At 49.6% G+C, this 20,938-nt stretch overlaps 1 protein-coding gene across 1 annotated transcript in view; it reads left to right on the plus strand.

The window, feature by feature from the left end:
• LOC147102876 (dynein axonemal heavy chain 17-like) overlaps positions 1 to 20,938 on the plus strand; it is a 908,504-nt gene that overhangs the window by 774,243 nt on the left and 113,323 nt on the right. The window contains exon 59 of the mRNA XM_085963770.1: positions 11,261 to 11,422. Within this exon, the coding sequence (XP_085819896.1) occupies positions 11,261 to 11,422 (162 nt within the window). The remainder of the gene's footprint in view (positions 1 to 11,260; positions 11,423 to 20,938) is intronic.

The raw sequence follows: 20,938 nt of genomic DNA on the forward strand, positions 1-20,938 counted from the left end.
TCATCTGTTGAAAATTTTTTGACAGATGAATTGTCAGCGTTTGGCAGCTTTGAGAAGCTGTCAAACATTGACAATCTCTGTTCTAAGGTGAGCCCTTGCACAGAGACTCACCAAAACCTCTTTCCTCAGCAGAAAGCAGATGGCTGCTGCATCTGAGAATGCAGCAGCCATTCTGTCATCTCTGCCGTTGAGATGAGGCACCTCCGACTCCCCAAGGGTTGAAGCCTGCAGGAAGAAGCAAAGGTAAGTAAACTTTTTCTAACACTTTACACTCAGCACTCATACTCACCTCTCCACACTTGCACCCATCACTCACCTCTACAGCGGACTTTTCGACCCCTCTCACCCCCGCAGACCCACTGCCAGTTTCTGCCATTTTCCCGGCAGTCCCGCCTTCATACCCGCCTCCCCAGGGCTGGGAAAATTCCCCCCTTAGTCTCTGCCCGTGAGCTTGGTCCACTTGAACTCAGATAGCCTCAGCTGTACTTGATGAGGCAAAACTTCTCTTGCTGTTAGATTCTCACTTATAAAAATAGCAACCCCATCTCCCCTTTGACCTACTCTATCCTTTCTGAATCCCTGTAGCTCTTTAGGTGAATTGCTGTCCCATCACTTTCATCTAACCATGTCTCAGAAATACATAGTGGCCCTGAAATTGCGGTCGGAGGCTTCCCGCAGGCGAATGCCTCCAATTCGCAAGAAATGTACACACCTACCTGGTGCCTCCGTATCTTCAGATTCTTACGGTCCTGGGCCCACGTATCCCAGGGACGCAGGTGGCTCGCAAGTATCCCTGGGATCACGTGGACTGACCCAACCAATCAAAAAGAGGGATTCCCATTATGCTTGTGGGGATTCCATTTATGTATGGAATCTGTACGTAAGCATAATAGGAATCACCTAACAAATACGTTTTCACACAACCTAAATAAAAAAATTAAATCACCACATGTTTAAAATTAATAAAAATACAATTTAATTAAACATTTAAAACAAAAATTTAATTTTTTGAAAAATAAATTTAAACATTTTTAAAGAGGCCAAAATAACCTAAACTAATTTAAAGGTTTTAGAATTTTTAAATGATTTAAAAAATATATTTTAGTATTTGTTTAAACCTTTATGCTGGTAAAAGAAGGCCCTATGCCTGCTTTTGCCAGGCGTAAGAGTTTCGTGGGCATTCATTGGGTAGTAGTTGGGCAAATAACCCAACTCTCCGCCAGCGAATGTCTATTTCCTGCGCATGCGGATGCCCTGTCAAGCTGAAACTTGACAGATCACAAGTTCCTGGTTTTCACGCATGAGCAGCTCATGTGGAAACCCAGAATTGCAGGACACTTACAGCCACATACGCTGTGCATACGCAGTCATAGGCCCCGTAAAGTCCTGGCCAATATGTCTAATTTCTCCAACACAGCGTAGGATTGCAGTTCCAACAATTTGTTCTAACACTCCTTGTATTTACATAAAAACAATTTAAAGGTCACTCATCTAATTTCTTAGAGTTATTTATTCCTGTATGCTTCCTACCTGGTTTATCTGCATGCTTAGAATCTATGTAATTATCGAGGTCAGTAATGCTATCTTTGAACTTATCTGCACTATCCCCTTGTGAATTAATTTAAATGCTTTCTGAAAGCATGCTCATCACCCTCAGATGAAAGAGGTTCGAGGTTGGCAGATAGTTGGACCAGAATATGCAGAAATAATTCAGATCACATTTCAAAATTCATATATTCTGTCCTTATTTTCCTATAATACTTTGACCAAACTTATGGCAATTTGGAAAGTAAAGAAGTAGATCTCATTGCAGCAGCAGTGTTTCTCTGCAGTACAGACTAAGGAGTAAGAAGATAGGAAGCTGAGGCTCTACAGCACCATCACTGGCAGGAAAATGTAATTATTTATTAGTTTATATAAGCAGGTTCCCTCATAAATGTGGACATAATGGACTGTATTTTCCGATCGCAGGCCTCCCGCGGGCAGAGGCCTGCAATCTGGAAAAATCTACGCCCTTACCTGAGGGCTCCCGGGACGCACACGCTTCCGCTCCTGGGCCTCGCCAAACTTGAAATGTGCATGGCCCACGTATCCCAGAGGCTCATATAGTTCGCAGCATCCCTGGGATCACGTGGGCCATGGGGAGCCAATCACAGAAGGGAATCTCCCTTCATACATTTGACATGAATGGAGATCACCCCAAAAAATAGTAAAACTTTAAATAATTTTTTTTTTTTAATCACGTTTTTAAAATGACTTGAAATTACAAATTTAATTTTTTGAAAAAAATAATTAAAGTTTTTTACTGGGCTAAAAATAAACTTACCTTTTTTAAAGTATTTTTAAATGATAAATCAGTGGAAAAAATTGTTTTTTTTAACTCTTTTGAACTCTTATCCTATAACAGGCGTAAGAATTGTACGGGTTTTCTGCGGGCGGAGGGGCTCCAAAAAGTGGAACTATCCGCCCGCAGAGGCCCTTCTCCAGGGCAGCCGGAGGATCTGTCAATGCCTGAAACCAGCATTTCTGATGTCCCTACGGGTGGGTACACAGCACGTACCCACCCGTAGGGATCAGAATATCTGGGCCATTAACACAGGGAATGTAGGTAGATGTAAGATATTACTAGTCTATCTCCCATGACATTGCAAACAGTAAGGGCCAGATTTTCAGTGTGCCGTGAGGCGGGCTTTCAGGCATGCGGGGGGCAAAAATCCCGCCTCCACGTAAGTTTCAAGGGAGGCGGGTACCCGCCCCGCACTGGGACCCGCCGACCCGAGGCAGGAAGGGATTAGTGCCAATTAACTGCCTGTTAACAGGCAGTTTTTAGCCTAATCCCTATTTTGAGGGGTGTCGTATGGGATTCCCAACGGCTCCAAACCACGCCAGGTTAGAGCAGGTGGGCCATTGGGTTGAAGGACTTGGAGGGGTCGAGATGTCGGTGTTCAGGTGAGTGATGGGTGCATGAGTGCAAAGGTAAGCGTGTTTCAAGTGTGTAAAGAAGTTTTACTTACCTGTACTTACTTTAACAGCCTTTCTTCCTCTAGGCATCGGGAGTCCATCACTCAGCCGGAACTGAAAGCTGAACGGCTGCGATCTGTCAAAAGTGACAGCTTTCAGTGCCGGTGACAGTTCTAACTGAGTCTGCGTAGAAGGACTCAGGTTAGAAGTCAGACTGTCAGTGTTTGACAGCTTCAAACAGCTGTGAAACAGTGATATTTCATCTGTCAAAACTCTTGACAGATGAAATTTCAGTCTGTGACATCACCTGTTGCCGGGTGGCCCTTAATTGGCCTGCTGAGCCCGCTGGGCGGGCTCAACAAGATCAATCAATGGAAAATCGCGTCGATTGGCCGGACATCGATGGAGGCGGGACTAAAACCCGAAAGTTGTAGTCCCGCCTCCTTCCCGACAGCTTAATGAAAATCCAGCCCTAAGTCTCAGAATGGTCACTCTCTTACCTGTCCCTGCTTGTTGCTATTTCTCTCTGTCTATCCTCTTCGGCTTCTATCTCTTCCTCTTCTCTTCTGCTTCTCGCCAATTAACTCTTTTTGCTTCTCTCTCTCTCTCTCTTTCACTTCTCTCTGTCTTTTCCTTGTTTTCTTTGGGTGGAAGTTGGTGGATGGCATGGCATGGTGTGGCAGAGAATGAAACCACTAATGGCTAAATTTGGGTGGGGATTATGGGAAAAATGTAACTCTCAGCTGCTTCCTTTCCATTGTGTTCACAATCACTCATGTTTCCCCCATCCCTCACTCCAATTAATACGCCTGCTTAATCCCTATATTCTCCACACACCCTTGCTTTTCTGTCACCCAGGACAACCGTAACGCTCCATGCACAACCATTCACTTCCTTCCAGAAGAAGGATGGTGAGACACCCGCACCCACAGACAATTTCCAAATTCCCATCCATTCCCTTCCTTAAAGAGGCTTTGATGCTTTTAAAATTATATTTACTTACTTTAAAGAAAAGTTAGAATTAGGAAAGAAACTGCCTGTCTGCATTGACCTTTACTAAAAAGTATAGATAGAAACATAGAAGATAGGAACAGGAGTAGGCCATTCGGCCCCTCGAGCCTGCCCCGCCATTCAATGCGATCATGGCTGATCATCCAAATTCAGTACCCGGTCCCTGCTTTCTCCCCATACCCCTTGATCCCTTTAGCCTTGAGAAATATATCCAACTCCTTCTTGAATATATTTAATGAATTGGCCTCTACTGCCTTCTGTGGTAGAGAATTCCACAGGTTCACCACTCTCTGGGTGAAGAAATTCCTCATCATTTCTGTCCTAAATGGCCTACCCCTTATCCTTAGACTGTGACCCCTGGTTTTGGACTCCCCGACCATCATGAACATTCTTCCTGCATCTAGTCTGTCCAGTCCTGTCAGAATTTTATAAGTTTCAATGAGATCCTCTCTCATTCTTCTAAACTCCAGCGAGTACAAGCCCAATCGACCCAATCTCTCCTCATACGTCATTCCTGCCATCCCAGGTATCAGCCTGGTGAATCTTCGCTGAACTCCTTCCATGGCAAGAACATCCTTCCTCAGATAAGGCGACCAAAACTGCACACAATACTCAAGGTGCGGTCTCACCAAGGCCCTGTACAACTGGAGCAAGACATCCTTGTTCCTGTACTCAAACCCTCTCGCTACGAAGGCCAACATACCATTTGCCTTCTTAACCGCCTGCTGCACCTGCATGCTTACCTTCAGCGACTGGTGCACAAGGACACCCAGGTCTCGTTGCACTTCCCCTTCTCCCAATCTATTGCCATTCAGATAATAATCTGCCTTCCTGAGGCAATTAGTTGGCTTCAAAATTGAAGTATATTCTGTGAAAATTAAACGAATATTAAACAAAGAAAAATAAACTCTTATCTCTCTCTCTCTCTCTCTCTCCCCCCTTCTCTCTGACCCCAGTCTCTCTCTTCTGGTGGCAGAGTCACAGCTTTAGCCAAAATTATCAAGTCTAAGCCCAGGCTTTTGGGAGAGGCTTAGTAAATGTTAATGAAGACATTGAAAGACACAACATATGATTCAATCATAGAATCTTAAAGCACAGAAGGAGGCCATTCGGCCTATCGTGCATGTGCAGCCTCTTTGAAAGAGCTATCCAATTTGTCCCACTGACCAACTCTTTTCCCATAGCGAATTTCCCTTTTTATAGTTACATTTGAATCTGCTTTCACTACCCCTTTAGGCAGTGCAATCCAGATCATAACCACTCGCCGCTTAAAAAGATTCTTCCCATCTCCCTCCCTGATTCTTTTGACAATTATCTTGAACCTGTGTCCTCTGGTTATCAACCCACTTCCCAGTGGAAACAGTTTCTTCCTATCTACTCTATCAAACCCCTTCATAATTTTGAACACCTCCATTAAATTTTCTTTTCAACTTCTCTTTTAACCAATTTATTATGTGGCACTTTATCAAACATTTTTTTAAAGCACACATACACAATATCAACTGCACTACCTTTATCAACTGTTCTCAGTTATTTCATCGAAGAACTCAATCAAGTTTGTCAGACACAAATTGCCTTTAACAAATCTGTACAATAGCAAAATACTGCAGATGCTGGAAATCCGAAATAACAACAGAAAATGTTGGAAAATCCCAGCAGGCCAGGCAACATCCGTGGAGAGAAAATAGAGTCAACGTTTCGGGTCAAACCCTTTGTCAAGAGTTTGACCCAAAACGTTGATTCTATTTTCTCTCCACGGATGTTGCCTGGCCTGCTGAGTTTTTCCAGCATTTTCTGTTGTTATTTTTAACAAATCTGTGTTGGCTGTCATTTATTAACCCATGTTCTTCCAAGTGACAATTCATGCCCGTGTTCCTCTCGCACAACCTCCTTGATCTCACAACCTGAATCATTTGCTTTATTGCTCTCATACCCAAGTGCAGATACTTGCACCAAGGAGGAATTAGATAGTGTTAGTGAGGAAGTGACACTGGGTAATTCACAGAGCACGAGGGAACTAAAAGAAGTGGTAGTGGGTGGGGATGTGCCACCTTATTAGTGAAGGCAGAGAAGAAGGCTTCAGATCTCCTGGGTACTCATCTGAAAAGAAGGATGTTTGGGGAATATCATGCCAACATACATGCTCTGAAGTCAGTCTCCGAAGATGTGCAGCATCAATGGAGCATGTGGCAGCTTCATTAGAAACTTCAGCTGCGCCCTCCCATCTCAGAATGACATTGCACCTGCCGCTGCCTCGTTCTCCTCCACAGAAGCACAGACTGCAGCTCTTGTGGCAGTAGGAAACAGATTAGATAGCAGACTCTGTACAGTCTTACAGGGGCCAGAGTACAGGCTCGCTCAAGACTTTCAAGGTCTGATAGCTGCCATTAGACCAGCCAGATTGATGATCAGTGGGGACACAGATCCAATGCCCAGTGAAATGTCGACAGCTGGAGGCAACCTGTCTGAGGCTGCCATTTCTCAAGACAGCAGCACATGTCAGACATCTGGCCTGCCCCCTCAGAACACCATGCCAGTATTACATAAAAGGCAGCACCAGCATGCCCAAACACAAGCTCCAGAGATGCAGCCAGCACAGCTCCTTCCCAGGGGCAAGTTGCCCTGAGAAGAGGCCCCTCCTCAGGTCACTTTTGTAGCACAAGAGCAGCCAACCACATCTCATGATACTGGCCCTCAGGTTGCAGAAGCCGGCTGCACTGGAAAGCCAGGCCTACATGCGGCCTAATGAGCCTTCTCTTTTGAAAATAAACTTTCTAGCATGTTCTTCTACCATAGGCTACAACAATAAGTTAAACCCATCAGTTTCAACAGAGCACTCTTTTCGAAATTCAGGATCGCTGCCAGCACATGAATCAAACTAAGTATGGTAACATAACCAATGCTATTGTAAAGTGGATAGCTGCAGACCCGTTAACATTGTAAGTGATACAGGACTAAGATGTTGTTCAAACAGCATCTTCCAATCAGTCATATTCCTTGCCTTCCAGAGGAACCATCATATCATGAATAAATGATCAATGTAACAACAAAATTACTACAAAGTCAGTGCTACTGAATAGCGGGCAGTTGTTGCATTGTCTGATGATCACTGGACATCCGTAAGCAATCACAGCTATGTTGGAATCACTGCACACCTGATTGATACTGCTTGGACACCAAAGTCTTTGGGGGAGAAATTCTTTTGGTTTGCGCCACACGTTAGCACCATGAGATGGCGTTAAAACGCCGTTGAGAGCTCTAACGACACCTGATGCTGGTTCCTGCGCCGCATGCCATATTGGTGTTGCCGGTAGCACTGCCACTGAACGTGATCGCCGGGGACCTCGCCATCACGGAGATCATGATGTCAGTGAGTGTGTAATTCACTTGATGCCTGATCTCCCAGCTTCATTACAGCCAATGAACTTATTGGCTGGAAAAAACAATGACAGCTTCAAGTGGCATGCAGCAGCAGGAAGCCAGCTCCAGCGACGCTATTTAAAGGGATCATCACCAATCACGCGTACCTGACAGATTTTTGAAGTTTGAGTGGCTTTTTGCTACTTCCTGCTACTGCAAGAGTTTTCTTTAGTCATTTCAAGGTTCTTTGATATCAGGGAGTGTTCTGGCAAGTACAAAACTCCATAATTATTTCTGAAAAGCTTCAACTTACAACACTTGCTAAAAGTCATGGGGGCTGTACTGGCAGTGGACCTCGCCCTCCAGAATCTGCGGTGGAGAGAGCGGAAGCAGCAAGAGAGATGGGAACATGTGCACAGAGGGAGGAGGAGGGCCATCAGGGCTCTCAACAGGAGGCCGTACCCTCCTAGGGTCTACCGACATCACTTCTCCTACCTTCAATTAAGCGAGGAGCTGTGTATTAGGAGACTACACTTCACCAAGGAGGTGGTCACAGAACTCTGCTACCTCCTGCAACCAAACCTCGAGCCTCAGACCAGATCTCCCAGACTTCCAGCCTCAGACCAGGGCAACCACAGCTCAAGTCAAGGTCACCGTGGCCCTCAATTTCTTCGCCAACGGATCCTTCCCGTCTGCAACAGGAGACATATCTAACATCTTACAGTTTGTCATCCATTGCTGCATCCGGGGGTCACTGAGTCTCTCTACAAAGGAGAAGGGACTACATTGGCTTCCCAGTCACCAGAAACAGGATGAGCATGCATGTGGCTTTGCCAGGATAGCGGGCTTCCCCATGGTATAGGCCCCCTTGACTGCACATATGTGGCTTTGCGGGCACCGCATAACAATCCTGAGATCTTCCGTAACCACAAAGGCTACCACTCACTTAATGTGCAGTTGGTGTGCGACCACACACAGTGAATCCTCAATGTCAATGCCCGCTATCCTGGCAGCAGCCACGATGCAGGCACTCTTCCAGCCACCATGCCAAGCTCGCAGGTGGCTGCTCGGAGATAAGGGCTATCCGCTCTCCACCTGGCTGATGACTCCCCTCCGCAACCCCACCACTCATGCCCAGCACTCATATAATGAGAGCCATGCTGCCACCAGGAACATCATCGAGCAGACCATCGGCCTACTGAAGCAATGGTTCCGCTGCCTTAACTGCTCAGGAGGAGCCCTCCAGTACTCGCCAGAGCGGATGTCCCATTTCGTGGTGGTCTTCTGCATGCTCCACAACTTGGCCATCATGATGGCGCAGCCCTTGCCAGCAGGGATTGCGAGACCACCTCAGGAGGAGGACAAAGGAGAGGATGAGGAGGAGAAGGAGGAGGAACAGGAGGGAGGGTGGAGGCAGCGAGACAATTGGCCTTCCAGATGAGCTGTCCGTGACCGGCTCATGAGACTCCGATTTACATGAATGAAACCCCAGATCCCCGAAGCTCACTACATCCCCATCATACAATCCCTGTCTCATGCCATATCACAGCGTCCTCCTGGGCGCAGGTGAAATGAGGGAGACCACAAAATATTCCAAACACAATTAATAAATTTATCTATAAACATATCACAAATATCACATGAATCCTAATAACTAATGATCCTTGTGCCTGCCATAGTTGAATAGCTGTCATTGTGTGCAAGGTGTGAGATATGGGTGAGTGTTGATAGGTAGAGATTGTTGGTGGGTGAGTGCTGCTGGTGTGGTGCATTGAGCTGTGTGGTACAGATGGTGATATGTAGCATTTGTTAAAGCCTTCACTCACCCTGACCACCCATGTGAGATTGTTGAACTTCTTCCTGCACTGGGTATGGGTCCTGGGAAGCACAGTGCTGCCCGTGACGTGGTGTGCCAGCTCCCTCCACATAGTCCGGTAGACTTGTGGCAAGGGCCTCCTGCCAGTTTTCGAGTACAAGACCGCCCGCCTTCTCTCCACTGCTAAAACCATTGCCTCCAAAGCTTCATCGGAAAACCTCTGGGTTCTCTCCCTGGGGTGGTGACCTGCCATCAGGATTTTTAATTAAGTGCTACTTTTCCTTGTCCTTTTTATGGTTGTTGAGGCAGCTGCACACCCAACAATGCTGAGAATGAGGTGCTGCAGCATCAATGAACCTCCCCTTTAAGTAGTGAAAAAGGCCTGTGGCAATCATTACTTGCAGTTAGACTGCCCCCGATATGGCCCAGCTTTTCTGTGTAATACCAATGAGCTTGAGTTTTTAGACGAGAATCATGACTACAATCATTTTAATAAGGAGTGAGGACAAATTTTGCGTGCATCCTAGATGATTTTCAGGTGGCATAGCTTAATCATTTTTAGTCTAAACATTGCCCATTTCTTAGCTATAACGAATTTCTAGCTCTTTACCAAAGACAGCCATAATGCTGAAACATATGCATAGCATTTCTTGGATGTTATGAATAAATGGATATACAAGGCAAGGTAACAGCAATTGGTATCGACAATGCATACAATATGATAGAAGCAGCAATCTTTTGCCATTTGAACACATGCTCTGCATCGCTCGCAGTCTTCAGCGATCAATCACACTACCGCTTATGATGCCACGTTCGAAAAGTTACTGACGACTCAGGCCATTTCAAACATATTCCAGCTAATAGTGCAGAACTAGAAATACAGCAGACTGTAAATGGACAGGGACAAGAATCTCTTATACAAGATGTTTCAACTAGATGGAACATTGCAGATGGTTCAGCAACTGCTTAGAAATAGATTCGCTATCACAGCCATGTTAGCTCTTCAGAAGCACAATCTAGCTGTGCCCACTCCTACTGATTTTGACAAACTCCAAAAGTTGAATGCCCTACTAGATCCCTGCAGGTACCTGACAGCTCCTTGGTTTTACCAGAACTGTGCTATTTATTTTGTGTAATGGCTGTCTCAGATGATATTCAAATAAACATTCAGTTTAAGAACCTCAGGCTTAATTAAACGAAAGTAAGGTAGTGACTGTGCTGGACCCAAGTGCCTTCCAAAATCCAAGAGGGACAAGATATGGAAGTTAAATCTTACCTTATTCTTATCAAAAGTCTCAAAAGACTTAACAGCCTGGTGCGTAAACTACAGAAGCTAAACCACCAAAAAAGAAAATGAATATCTTTGTGGCATCTGATTGAGAGGAGAATATGAAGGAACAAAGTCAACCAACACCACTTTCGACCAGTATCAGCACGAAAGATTGTCCTCTGGAATGGTGGTTGAAGCATGTTGGTGCCCATGAAAGTTTAGCAAAGCTGACATATAAATACATAGCATTGTTGGTGACAACAGTGCCATGCAAATTACATTTCTCACTTTCAGTCAAATTGTAAATAAGAAGCAAGCATCATTATCCCCCAAAATGTAAACAAAAACATAAACAAACATGACTGCCTAAGCAACTGGCTAAATGGCAGAAAGAAATAAGACTTAAGCTCATTTTAGACTTGTAGGCAGCATTGCATTTTTTTTGCATGTATCTATGTAAAGCTACCAATTTTCCTTTTTAATTTACACTTTCAGATTTAATGAATCAAAAGTTTCTCTTCACAAAAAACAGCTCAGTTTATGTTTTTCTCTTTAATTCCATGTAAATAAATATGAAACCAAAAAGAGAGACCAATAATATGAAATGGTTTTATGCTACGTTTTTGGAATGATAATAATAGCATCAGTAATAAACCAAACTTTAAAGTGATGAATGCATTAATTGTGTCAATTAAAAATGCAACTGAAACCAATATTAACTGAGATTAAAATTTTAAATCACAAGATTGATCATGATAATTTTTTTAGTCTCTTGATAACACACAAGTTGGAGTAGTGTTTTTTCTTTTTAAAAGTGTGAAAATATTTTTTGGATTTTACAGGTTGTTCTGTGTTTTTCACCCGTGGGTTCAATTCTACGAATACGTGCTCGAAAGTTCCCTGCTTTGGTAAACTGCACATCTATAAACTGGTTCCATGAGTGGCCAGAAGAAGCTTTGATATCCGTTTGTAAGCGTTTCCTTGAGGAAACTGAGGGTATTGAGGTAAGAAAGTTTAGTAGTTTTTATTTTTATGTACCCTAACTCTACCTCTCCATCACTCAGACTGAAGCTGATGGTGCACAGCCTCATTGTTCTATTTGATGCTCAGCTGAACTTAAAACCCTCTATTGTAGCCATCACCAAAAACAGTTACTTCCATCACCACAACATTGTACATCTCTGCTCTTATCTCACCTAGACCATTGTTGAAATTTTCATTCACCCCTTTGTCACCTCCAAGCTTGACTTCTCCAAAGCTTCTCCTTATTGATCTCTTGACATCTACTCTGCATTAACTTCAACTTATCTAAAACTCCACTGCCCATATTAATTCTTACTTGCCTATCAGCCTTCTCCTTCTCAACCTCCACTGCTTCTCCATCCCCAAAGCATAGATTTCAAAATCCTTATCTCATTTACAGATTCCACCATGGTCTTGCTATCCCTACCTTTGCAACCTCCTTCATTTATGTGTAGCTGCACGTGTCCTCTACTCTTCTAGATCTAGCCTTCTGTGCATATTTACACAAGCCCAGCACCACCTTCAATTGCAGAGCTTATAGCTCTCTCAGCTGTACTCTCTGGAACTGTACGTACACCACTCTGCCTTGCTACCTCTCTCCCCAATTTCAAAAGCTTCCTCAAAAACCTAGGACTTTGGTCACCTCCCCTACTTCCATCATTAAATATTTATTACATTAAAGTCACGATATAAACGCAACTTGTCGTGTCAAGTTTTAACTAAGCTAGGAGACGGTACCTCACCTATTTCACTTTGAAGTTAGGGTGGGCAGAAATAACACCCTGACGGAAATCTGCTCCAAAAAGAATCCCCCCACCATCTGGCGAAATGAATATGCAGGTTGTGGGAGACTACAGTCTCCCGCGTAAAGAAATAGGCAACACAGCGAGCTACAAGAAATAGGTCTTTACTCCAACTCTCACAATACAGTACTGAATTCATAAAGCCCGCGAACCCGTGATGACTCACGGATTGGTCACCTGCTGGAACCTGATTGGTTTTCCTTCTCTCAGCAGCAGGCGAGTCTGAACATGCCTTATTCCTCTCAGCTTGCAACTGTCTTGCGGGGGGAGGGGAATACAGCAGTTAAAAGGGGATTATACAGGTTTATCTACATACACACAGTGTTTCCCCAATGTGGTAACGCCACGTACGCCCCCCCAGAATCCTCGTTAACTGTAAAAGTCAGTCTCTGCGGAGGTTTGACCAAACGGCCGTAGCGGCTGTAGTAGCCATCTGGCGTGTGAGGAGGGCTGTCTGGGGGGTCGGCCAGTTGGTTCGTCGGCTGGTCTGCCGGTGGGCTGGCTGGACGGGCTGCCAGCGAAGGTGGGGCGGCGGCTGGGAAGTAAGGTTCTGGCGTGTCTTGGTCCTCTTGTGGGGCCGCCGCCAACGCGGGAGGTCTGCCTCGCCGTGGGGGAAGAGCCGGACGACACGGGAAGCTGAGGTCCAGGTGCGCCGGTTTGAGGCGGTCTACTGAAATAAGGTCCGGCTTCCCGCCGACGTCGATAAGAAAAGCTTTGTCCCCCGTCTCCAATACTGAGAAGGGGCCGGTGTACGGTGCCTGCAGCGGGCCTCTGTGCGCGTCCCGGCGCACGAAGACGAACTCCGCATGTCGTAAGTCCCGAGGCGCATAGGACGGCTGCGGGCCGTGTTGCGAAGTGGGCACTGGACGGAATTGCTGGGTCGCGTCCTGGTGCAGGGAAAGCTGTCTGGCGGCCGACCACGGCTCCGTTGTCAGGGGGAGGAAGTCGCCTGGTACTCTGAGCGGTTGGCCGTAGACCATCTCGGGCGCGGAGGTCCTCTTTGGGCGCGGTGCGCAATCCCAGGAGGACCCAGGGTAGTTTGTCGATCCAGCTGGTGTCGGCCAGGCTGGTGCGGAGGGAGGCTTTCAAGGAACGATGAAAGCGCTCGCAGAGCCCATTGGCCTGCGGGTGGTAGGCTGTTGTCCTGTGCAACTTGGTGCCGAGGCCGGCGGTGATGGCATTCCACAAGTGGGAGGTGAACTGGGGGCCTCTGTCCGAGGATATGTCGGTCGGCACGCCGAACCGGGCCACCCTTGTCGAGACGAATGCTCGCGCGACGTCGGTCGTGGTGGTGGAGGCGAGGGGTACCGCCTCGGGCCATCTGGTGGTGCGGTCGACGATCGTGAGCAGGTGTGTGAAACCGTGCGACGGCGGCAAGGGGCCTACCAGATCGACGTGGACATGGTCGAAACGCCTCTCGGGCACCGGGAAACACTCCAATGGCGCCTTGGTTTGCTGCTGGACCTTAGCGCGCTGACACGCCACGCATGTGTTGGTCCAGTCTCTCACATCCTTGTGGAGTCCAGGCCAGACGAACTTGGCGGACATGAGTTTCTGAGACGCACGCATCCCTGGATGTGAGAGGCCGTGGATGATGTTGAAAACTCGCTTGCGCCAGGCGGATGGGACGACCGGCCTAGGCGAGGGGACTGAGACGTCACACAGGAGGGTTGTGCCGGCTGCGTGGAAGTGGATGTCGACCAGAGTGAGGCTGGTGGTTGACGTCCTGAGGGCCTGGATCTCCGCGTCGGCGGCCTGGTCTCTCGCCATGCTGGCGTAGTCGACGCCCAGGTGCACTGCGTGGAGCGAGGGTCTTGAGAGGCAGTCGGCCACCAAATTGTCCTTGCCGGCGACGTGGCGGATGTCCGTGGTGAACTCCGAGATGAAGTTGAGTTGGCGCTGTTGGCGCGCGGACCAGGGTTCGGTTACTTTGGCCATGGCGAAAGTGAGCGGCTTGTGGTCCACGAATGCGGTGAACGGCCGGCCTTCCAGGAGGAAACGGAAGTGCCGGATTGCCAGGAACAGGGCCAGGAGCTCTCTGTCAAACGTGCTGTAGGCCTGCTCGTTCTTGTGCAGCTGTCGATTGAAAAATGCCAGTGGCTGCCACGCGCCTTCGACCCACTGTTGCTGGACAGCGCCGACGGCGTAATCCGAGGCGTCCGTGGTGAGGGCGGTCTTGGCGCCCGGAATGGGGTGGGCCAGTAGTGTGGCGTTGGCCAAGGCGCTTTTGGTCTGGTGGAAGGCTGTCGCCATCTCGCTGGACCAGGTGAGTTGCTCTTTGCCCGTTTTGCCCCTGGTGGCTTCGTAGAGGGGGCGCATGAGTGAGGCGGCCTTGGGCACGAAACGGTGATAGAAATTGACCATCCCCAAAAATTCCTGCAGCGCCTTGACCAAGGTGGGCTGGGGAAAGTCCGCCACCGCCTGCACCTTGGAAGGTAGGGGAATGGCTCCCCTTGGTGAGATTCTGTGGCCGAGAAAGTCAATTTGGGCTGCTCCGAACTGGCATTTGGCCGGGTTGATGATTAGCCCGTGTTGGCTGAGGCGCTGGAAAAGAGAGCGCAAATGCGCGATGTGCTCGGCCTTGCTGGTGCTGGCCACGAGGATATCGTCCAGCTAGACGAACAGGAAGCTCAGGTCCCGTAGGACGGAATCCATGAGCCGTTGGAAGGCCTGTGCGGCGTTCTTGAGCCCGAAGGGCATGCGCAGGAACTCGAACAGTCCGAAGGGGGTGATGACCGCCGTCTTCTGGACGTCTGCGTGGTGGACGGGGACCTGATGGTAGCCGCGAATCAGGTCGACCTTGGAAAAGACGGACTTTCCTGCTAGGTGTGCCGAGAAGTCTTGGATGTGCGGAATGGGGTATCTATCGGGCGTGGTGGCATCGTTGAGCCGTCTGTAGTCGCCGCAGGGGCGCCAGCCACCGCCCGGCTTGGGCACAATGTGGAGGGGGGACGACCAGGGGCTGTTCGAGCGGCGGATGATGCCCAGTTTCTCCATCGTGGCGAATTCTTCCTTGGCCACCGCCATCTTAGCTGGGTCCAGGTGTCTGGCTAAGCGAACACTGGTGGTCCCGTAGTGGCGATGTGGTGCTCGACACCATGCCTGGCTGCCACGGCTGAGAAGGTCGGTTGTGTGAGCCTCGGGAAATCTGCGAGTAGGCGGGCGTAGTCATCATCCGCCGGGGCAGAGCAGGACCCGACGAGGGCCGGGCTGTTGCTCTGCTGGCAGGCCAGTGAAGCGAAAGTTGCTGCGTCGATCAGGCGCCTGTCGCGGACGTCGACCAGGAGTCCGTGGGCGCAAAGAAAATCGGCGCCCAGCAAGGAATGTGCCACCGAGGCCGTCACGAAATCCCACGTAAATCGCTGGCCATTGAAACAAACCTCGGCCCGTCGCTTTCCAAAAGTAGCGATGGCTGCGCCATTTGCCGCCACGAGGGGTGGGCCACTGCAGCCTGCCTGGATGTTGAGCTGGGAGGCAGGAATTATGCTGCATTGGGCTCCGGTGTCGCAAAGGAATCTGCGCCCTGAAAGGGAGTCGGTTATGTACAGCAGTTTACCTGCGGTGCCGATGGCCATCGTGGCGGCGGGGGTGCGGTCGAGCGGGCCTAGACGGCGGCGCGGGGCTGGCGCATTGGGCCGGGCGGCCATCTTGGTTTGATCGAAAGAGCAGGGTGCTCTGCAGCATTGGGCCTTGTGGCCGAAACGCGCGTGTTGGTAGCATAGTTCTGCGGCCTGGCGTGGCGGCGCGTGCTCGGTGGTGTCGGGGAGCCTCGCAGCTGCACAGCCGAGTTGGGCGACGGCGAAGACTTTGTCTGCGGCGGCTGCCAGTTTTACGCAGTCCATGATCGGGGACCCCGCGAGGGCAGCCTGTACCTCCCCAGGAGACCAAGGCAGCCTGGCTGCAAATACACAGTACTTCAGATGTGGCTATTCAGAACCTCGAGCCTGTTCCACCATTCAATGAGATCATGGTTGATCTGTGACCTAACTCCATATACCCACCTTTGGCCCATATCCCTTAATACCTTTGGTTAACAGAAAGCTATCAATCTCCGATTTAAAATTAACAATTGATCTAGCATCAATTGCCATTGGCGGAAGGGAGTTCCAAACTTCTACTACCCTTTGGGTGTAGAAATGTTTCCTAATTTCACTCCTGAAAGGTTTGGCTCTAATTTTTAATCTATGCCCCCTAGTCTTAGAATCCCCAACCTGTGGAAATAGTTTTTAAAAAAGCATATTATCTAAATGGTGAGAGATTGCAGAGTTCTGAGATGCAGAGGGATCTGGGTGTCCTAGTGCATGAATCACAAAAGGTCAGTATGCAGGTACAGCAAATAATTAGGAAAGCTAATAGAATGTTATCATTTATTGCGAGGGGAATTGAATACAAAAGTAGGGAGGTTATGCTTCAGTTATACAGGGCATTGGTGAGACCACATCTGGAGAACTGTGTACAGTATTGGTCTCCTTATTTAAGGAAGGATGTAAATGCGTTGGATGCAGTTCAGAGAAGGTTTACTAGACTAATACCTGGAATGGACAGGTTGTCTTATGAGGAGAGGTTGGACAGGCTAGGCTTGCATCTGCTGGAGTTTAGAAGAGTAAGAGGTGACTTGATTGAAACATATAAGATCCTGAGGGGTCTTGACAGGGTGGATGTAGAGAGGATGTTTCCTCTTGTAGGAGAATCTAGAACTAGGGGTCACTGTTTAAAAATAAGGGGTCGCCCATTTAAGACAGAGATTAGGAGAATTTCTTTCTCACAAAGGGTCGTGAGTCTTTGGAACTCTCTACCTCAGAGGGCGGTGGAAGCAGAGAGTTTGAATATTTTTAAGGCAGAGGTAGATAGATTCTTGATAAGTAAGGGGGTGAAAGGTTATCGGGGGTAGGCGGGAATGTGGAATAATCAGTGTGGTTATCACTGTTATATCGTTACACTATGGTTATCACTGTTTACACTGTTGTATCACTACACGAGGTCGCCTCTTGTCACGCTGTTATACCTGGGCTGACCACTGCTGACTCCGCCCATGGCTCCACCTACTTGCCCAGGTATAAAGGTGGTCGACTGGCTGGTATTCCTCCTTGTTGGATCCGATCACCCACGAGGGTGGGCTCTGTTATTTAGCCAATAAAAACCTATAGTTACTGTCTTAACTCGTCGCTTTTCATTGGATGAATTGATAGGCATATCAATTTTATTGGCTAAATTTTGAAATGTCTTTAACGGAGCAGCCAAACGACCAGTCAGACGCCCAGCTACAACAGCCACAGCAGCCGGCCTGGCTGCGAGCCCTCCGACCGCCGTACCTGGATCTAAACCCACAGGCAGCAAACTCAGCCCTTGACTTCAAACACTGGCTGAGCTGTTTCGAATCCTACCTGGGAGAATCCGGCGTGCCTCAAAGATCCAAACTAAGAGTTCTGACCGCCCAAGTGAGCCCTAAAGTATTTGCACTCATCCAGGACCTTACTACATACGAGGCCGCCCTCAACCTGCTGAAAGAGCAGTACCGGAGCCCGGTAAATTCTATGTATGCCAGACATCTCCTAAGATCCCGCCCGCAACAGCCAGGAGAGTCTGTAGATGAATTTTTACGGGCGCTACAAACACTCGGCAGGGACTGTGACTTTAAAGCTGTAACGGCTGCAGAAAATACTGAAGAGAATATCCGCGATGCCTTCGTGAAAGGCCTTCGGTCCGACTACTCACGGCAAAGACTGCTCGAATCAAAGGACCTCGACCTGAACACAGCTGCAGCCCTCGCTCGCTCTCTGGAAGTGGCCCATCGGGACCTCGAGGCGTATTCCAGGTACTGTGCTGCGCGACCCTGGGACTCGGGCCCGACCCCGACCGCAATACCCCTCGCACCGCCGCCTCTGGGACCTACCTCAGCGTCGGCGTCCCAGACCCGATCGGGACCGCCACCCCTGGTACCGGCTGCGACATCGGAGCCCCGCGATCGGGCCGCCGGCTGCTTTTTCTGTGGCCAGGCGAAACACCCGAGGGCGCGCTGCCCTGCAAGAAACGCGACCTGCTCCGACTGCCACAAGAAAGGCCACTTCACGAAGGCCTGCGGGGGGAAAGCCACAGACGCCAGCAGTGCCTCATGCGAGTTGTGGGGGCGGCCATCTTTCATCAAGGCCACAGATGCCAGTATCCCCTCGTGTGAGTCGTGGGGCGGCCATCTTTGATCAAGGCCACTGACACCGGTAGTGCCTCATGTGAGTTGTGGGGGCGGCCATCTTCTCCGCCATTTTATGCAACGTCGTGGGCACCACCATTTTGTTCACCACACTCGACCGCCACCTTGTCTCCAGACCCGACCGCAGCCTCACCCGCAGACTACAGCAGCTCGCTCAGCCATACACTAGCCCCCGTCACACTGGACCAAGCTCGCCCGCATCACCTGTCCAAGCCCATGATGGACATCAAAGTAAACGGCCACGCCACGACCTGCCTGTTCGACAGCGGAAGCACGGAGAGTTTCATCCATCCAGACACGGTGAGCCACTACTCCCTCACTGTCCAGCCAACGCGCAACCGGATCTCGATGGCGTCGCGGTCCCATTCAACAGACATCAGCGGATACTGTGTTGTGACCCTGTCGGTTAGGGGCACGGAGTATAAAAATTTTAAACTCCTCGTCCTGCCCCAGCTCTGCGCTGCCGTCCTACTAGGGCTGGATTTCCAGTCCCACCTTCAAAGTGTCACTTTGGCATACGGTGGACCCCTCCCCCCACTCACAGTCGACAACCAACAGCCTTTAAACCGCCCACCGCGTACCACCTGCGGCCTATCCACCCTCAGGGTTCCGCCCCCCTCCCTGTTCGCCAACCTCACCCGCGACTGTAAACCCGTCGCTACCAAGAGCAGGCGGTACAGCGCCGGGGACAGAGCTTTTATTAGCTCTGAGGTGCAGCGTCTCCTGAAAGAGGGCATCATCGAGAGGAGCAACAGCCCCTGGCGTGCCCAGGTCGTAGTCGTTAAGACCGGCGATAAAAACTGCCTAGTCATCGACTACAGCCAAACCATAAACCGGTACACCCAGCTGGACGCATACCCCCTTCCCCGCATATCTGATATGGTCAATCAGATTGCACAGTACCGAATATTCTCTACCATCGACCTTAAGTCGGCCTACCACCAACTCCCTATCCGCCCTGAGGACCGCCAGTATACCGCCTTCGAGGCGAATGGCCGCCTCTACCACTTCCTTAGGGTTCCCTTCGGCGTCACCAACGGGGTTTCGGTCTTCCAAAGGGAGATGGACCGGATGGTTGACCAGAACGGGCTGCAAGCCACGTTCCCCTATCTAGATAACATCACCATCTGCGGCCGCAACCGGCAGGACCATGATGTTAATCTGGAGAGATTCCTCCGTACGGCCCAACGGCTGAACCTCACCTACAATAAGGAGAAATGTGTGTTTAACACCTCGCGCCTTGCCATCCTCGGCTGCGTAGTAGAGAACGGAGTCATCGGCCCCGACCCCGAAAGAATGCGCCCTCTCGTGGAGCTTCCCCTCCCCCACTGTCCAAAGGCGCTGAAGAGGACCCTGGGGCTCTTCGCCTACTATGCCCAATGGGTGCCGAATTATGCGGACAAAGCCAGACCCCTCATGAAGTCCGCCTCCTTCCCCCTGACGGCAGAAGCGTGCGCAGCCTTCTCCCTCATTAAGGGAGACATTGCTAAGGCCACAATGCACGCGGTGGATGAGTCTATCCCTTTCCAAGTGGAGAGCGATGCATCCGACTTCGCCCTAGCCGCAACCCTTAACCAGGAGGGGAGACCGGTGGCCTTCTTCTCAAGGACCCTCCAGGGCCCTGAGATCCGACACTCCTCGGTCGAGAAGGAGGCCCAGGCGATCGTGGAGGCTGTACGACGCTGGAGGCATTACCTGGCAGGCAAACGATTTACCCTCCTCACCGACCAGCGTTCGGTCGCTTTTATGTTTAATAACAAGCTGAGGGGCAAAATCAAGAACGACAAGATCTTGAGGTGGAGAATCGAGCTCTCCACCTATGATTATGAGATCTTGTACTGGCCTGGTAAACTGAACGAACCCCCAGATGCTCTATCACGAAGTACATGCGCCAATGCGCAAATTGATAGACTGCAGACCCTCCACAACGACCTCTGCCACCCCGGAGTCACCAGACTTTACCACTTCATTAAGGCCCGCAACCTGCCCTACTCCATCGAGGAGGTCAGGACCATGACCAGGAACTGCCAAACCTGTGCCGAATGCAAACCGCATTTCTTTAGGCCGGACAGAGCAAGCCTGATCAAGGCCACCCGCCCCTTCGAGCGCTTGAGCATCGATTTTAAGGGGCCCCTCCCGTCCTCTGACCGTAATGTGTACTTCCTCAACATCATTGACAAGTACTCCCGTTTCCCCTTTGCCTTCCCCTGCCCAGACATGACCAGTACCACGGTCATCAAATGCCTGAACGACCTCTTCGCTATGTTCGGGTTCCCGAACTATATACATAGCGACCGGGGCTCCTCCTTCATGAGCGAGGAACTTCGCCAGTTCCCACTAGCGAGAGGTATTGCTGCAAGCAGGACCACCAGCTACAACCCCCGAGGGAACGGCCAGGTGGAAAGAGAGAACGCGACTGTCTGGAAGGCCGTTCTCTTAGCCTTAAAGTCCAAGGGCCTCCCAACCTCTCGCTGGCAGGAAGTCCT

This window comes from Somniosus microcephalus, chromosome 21 (assembly GCF_052327205.1).
Source record: "Somniosus microcephalus isolate GS21.2 chromosome 21, FLI_Smic_1.0, whole genome shotgun sequence".
NCBI lineage: Eukaryota > Metazoa > Chordata > Chondrichthyes > Squaliformes > Somniosidae > Somniosus > Somniosus microcephalus.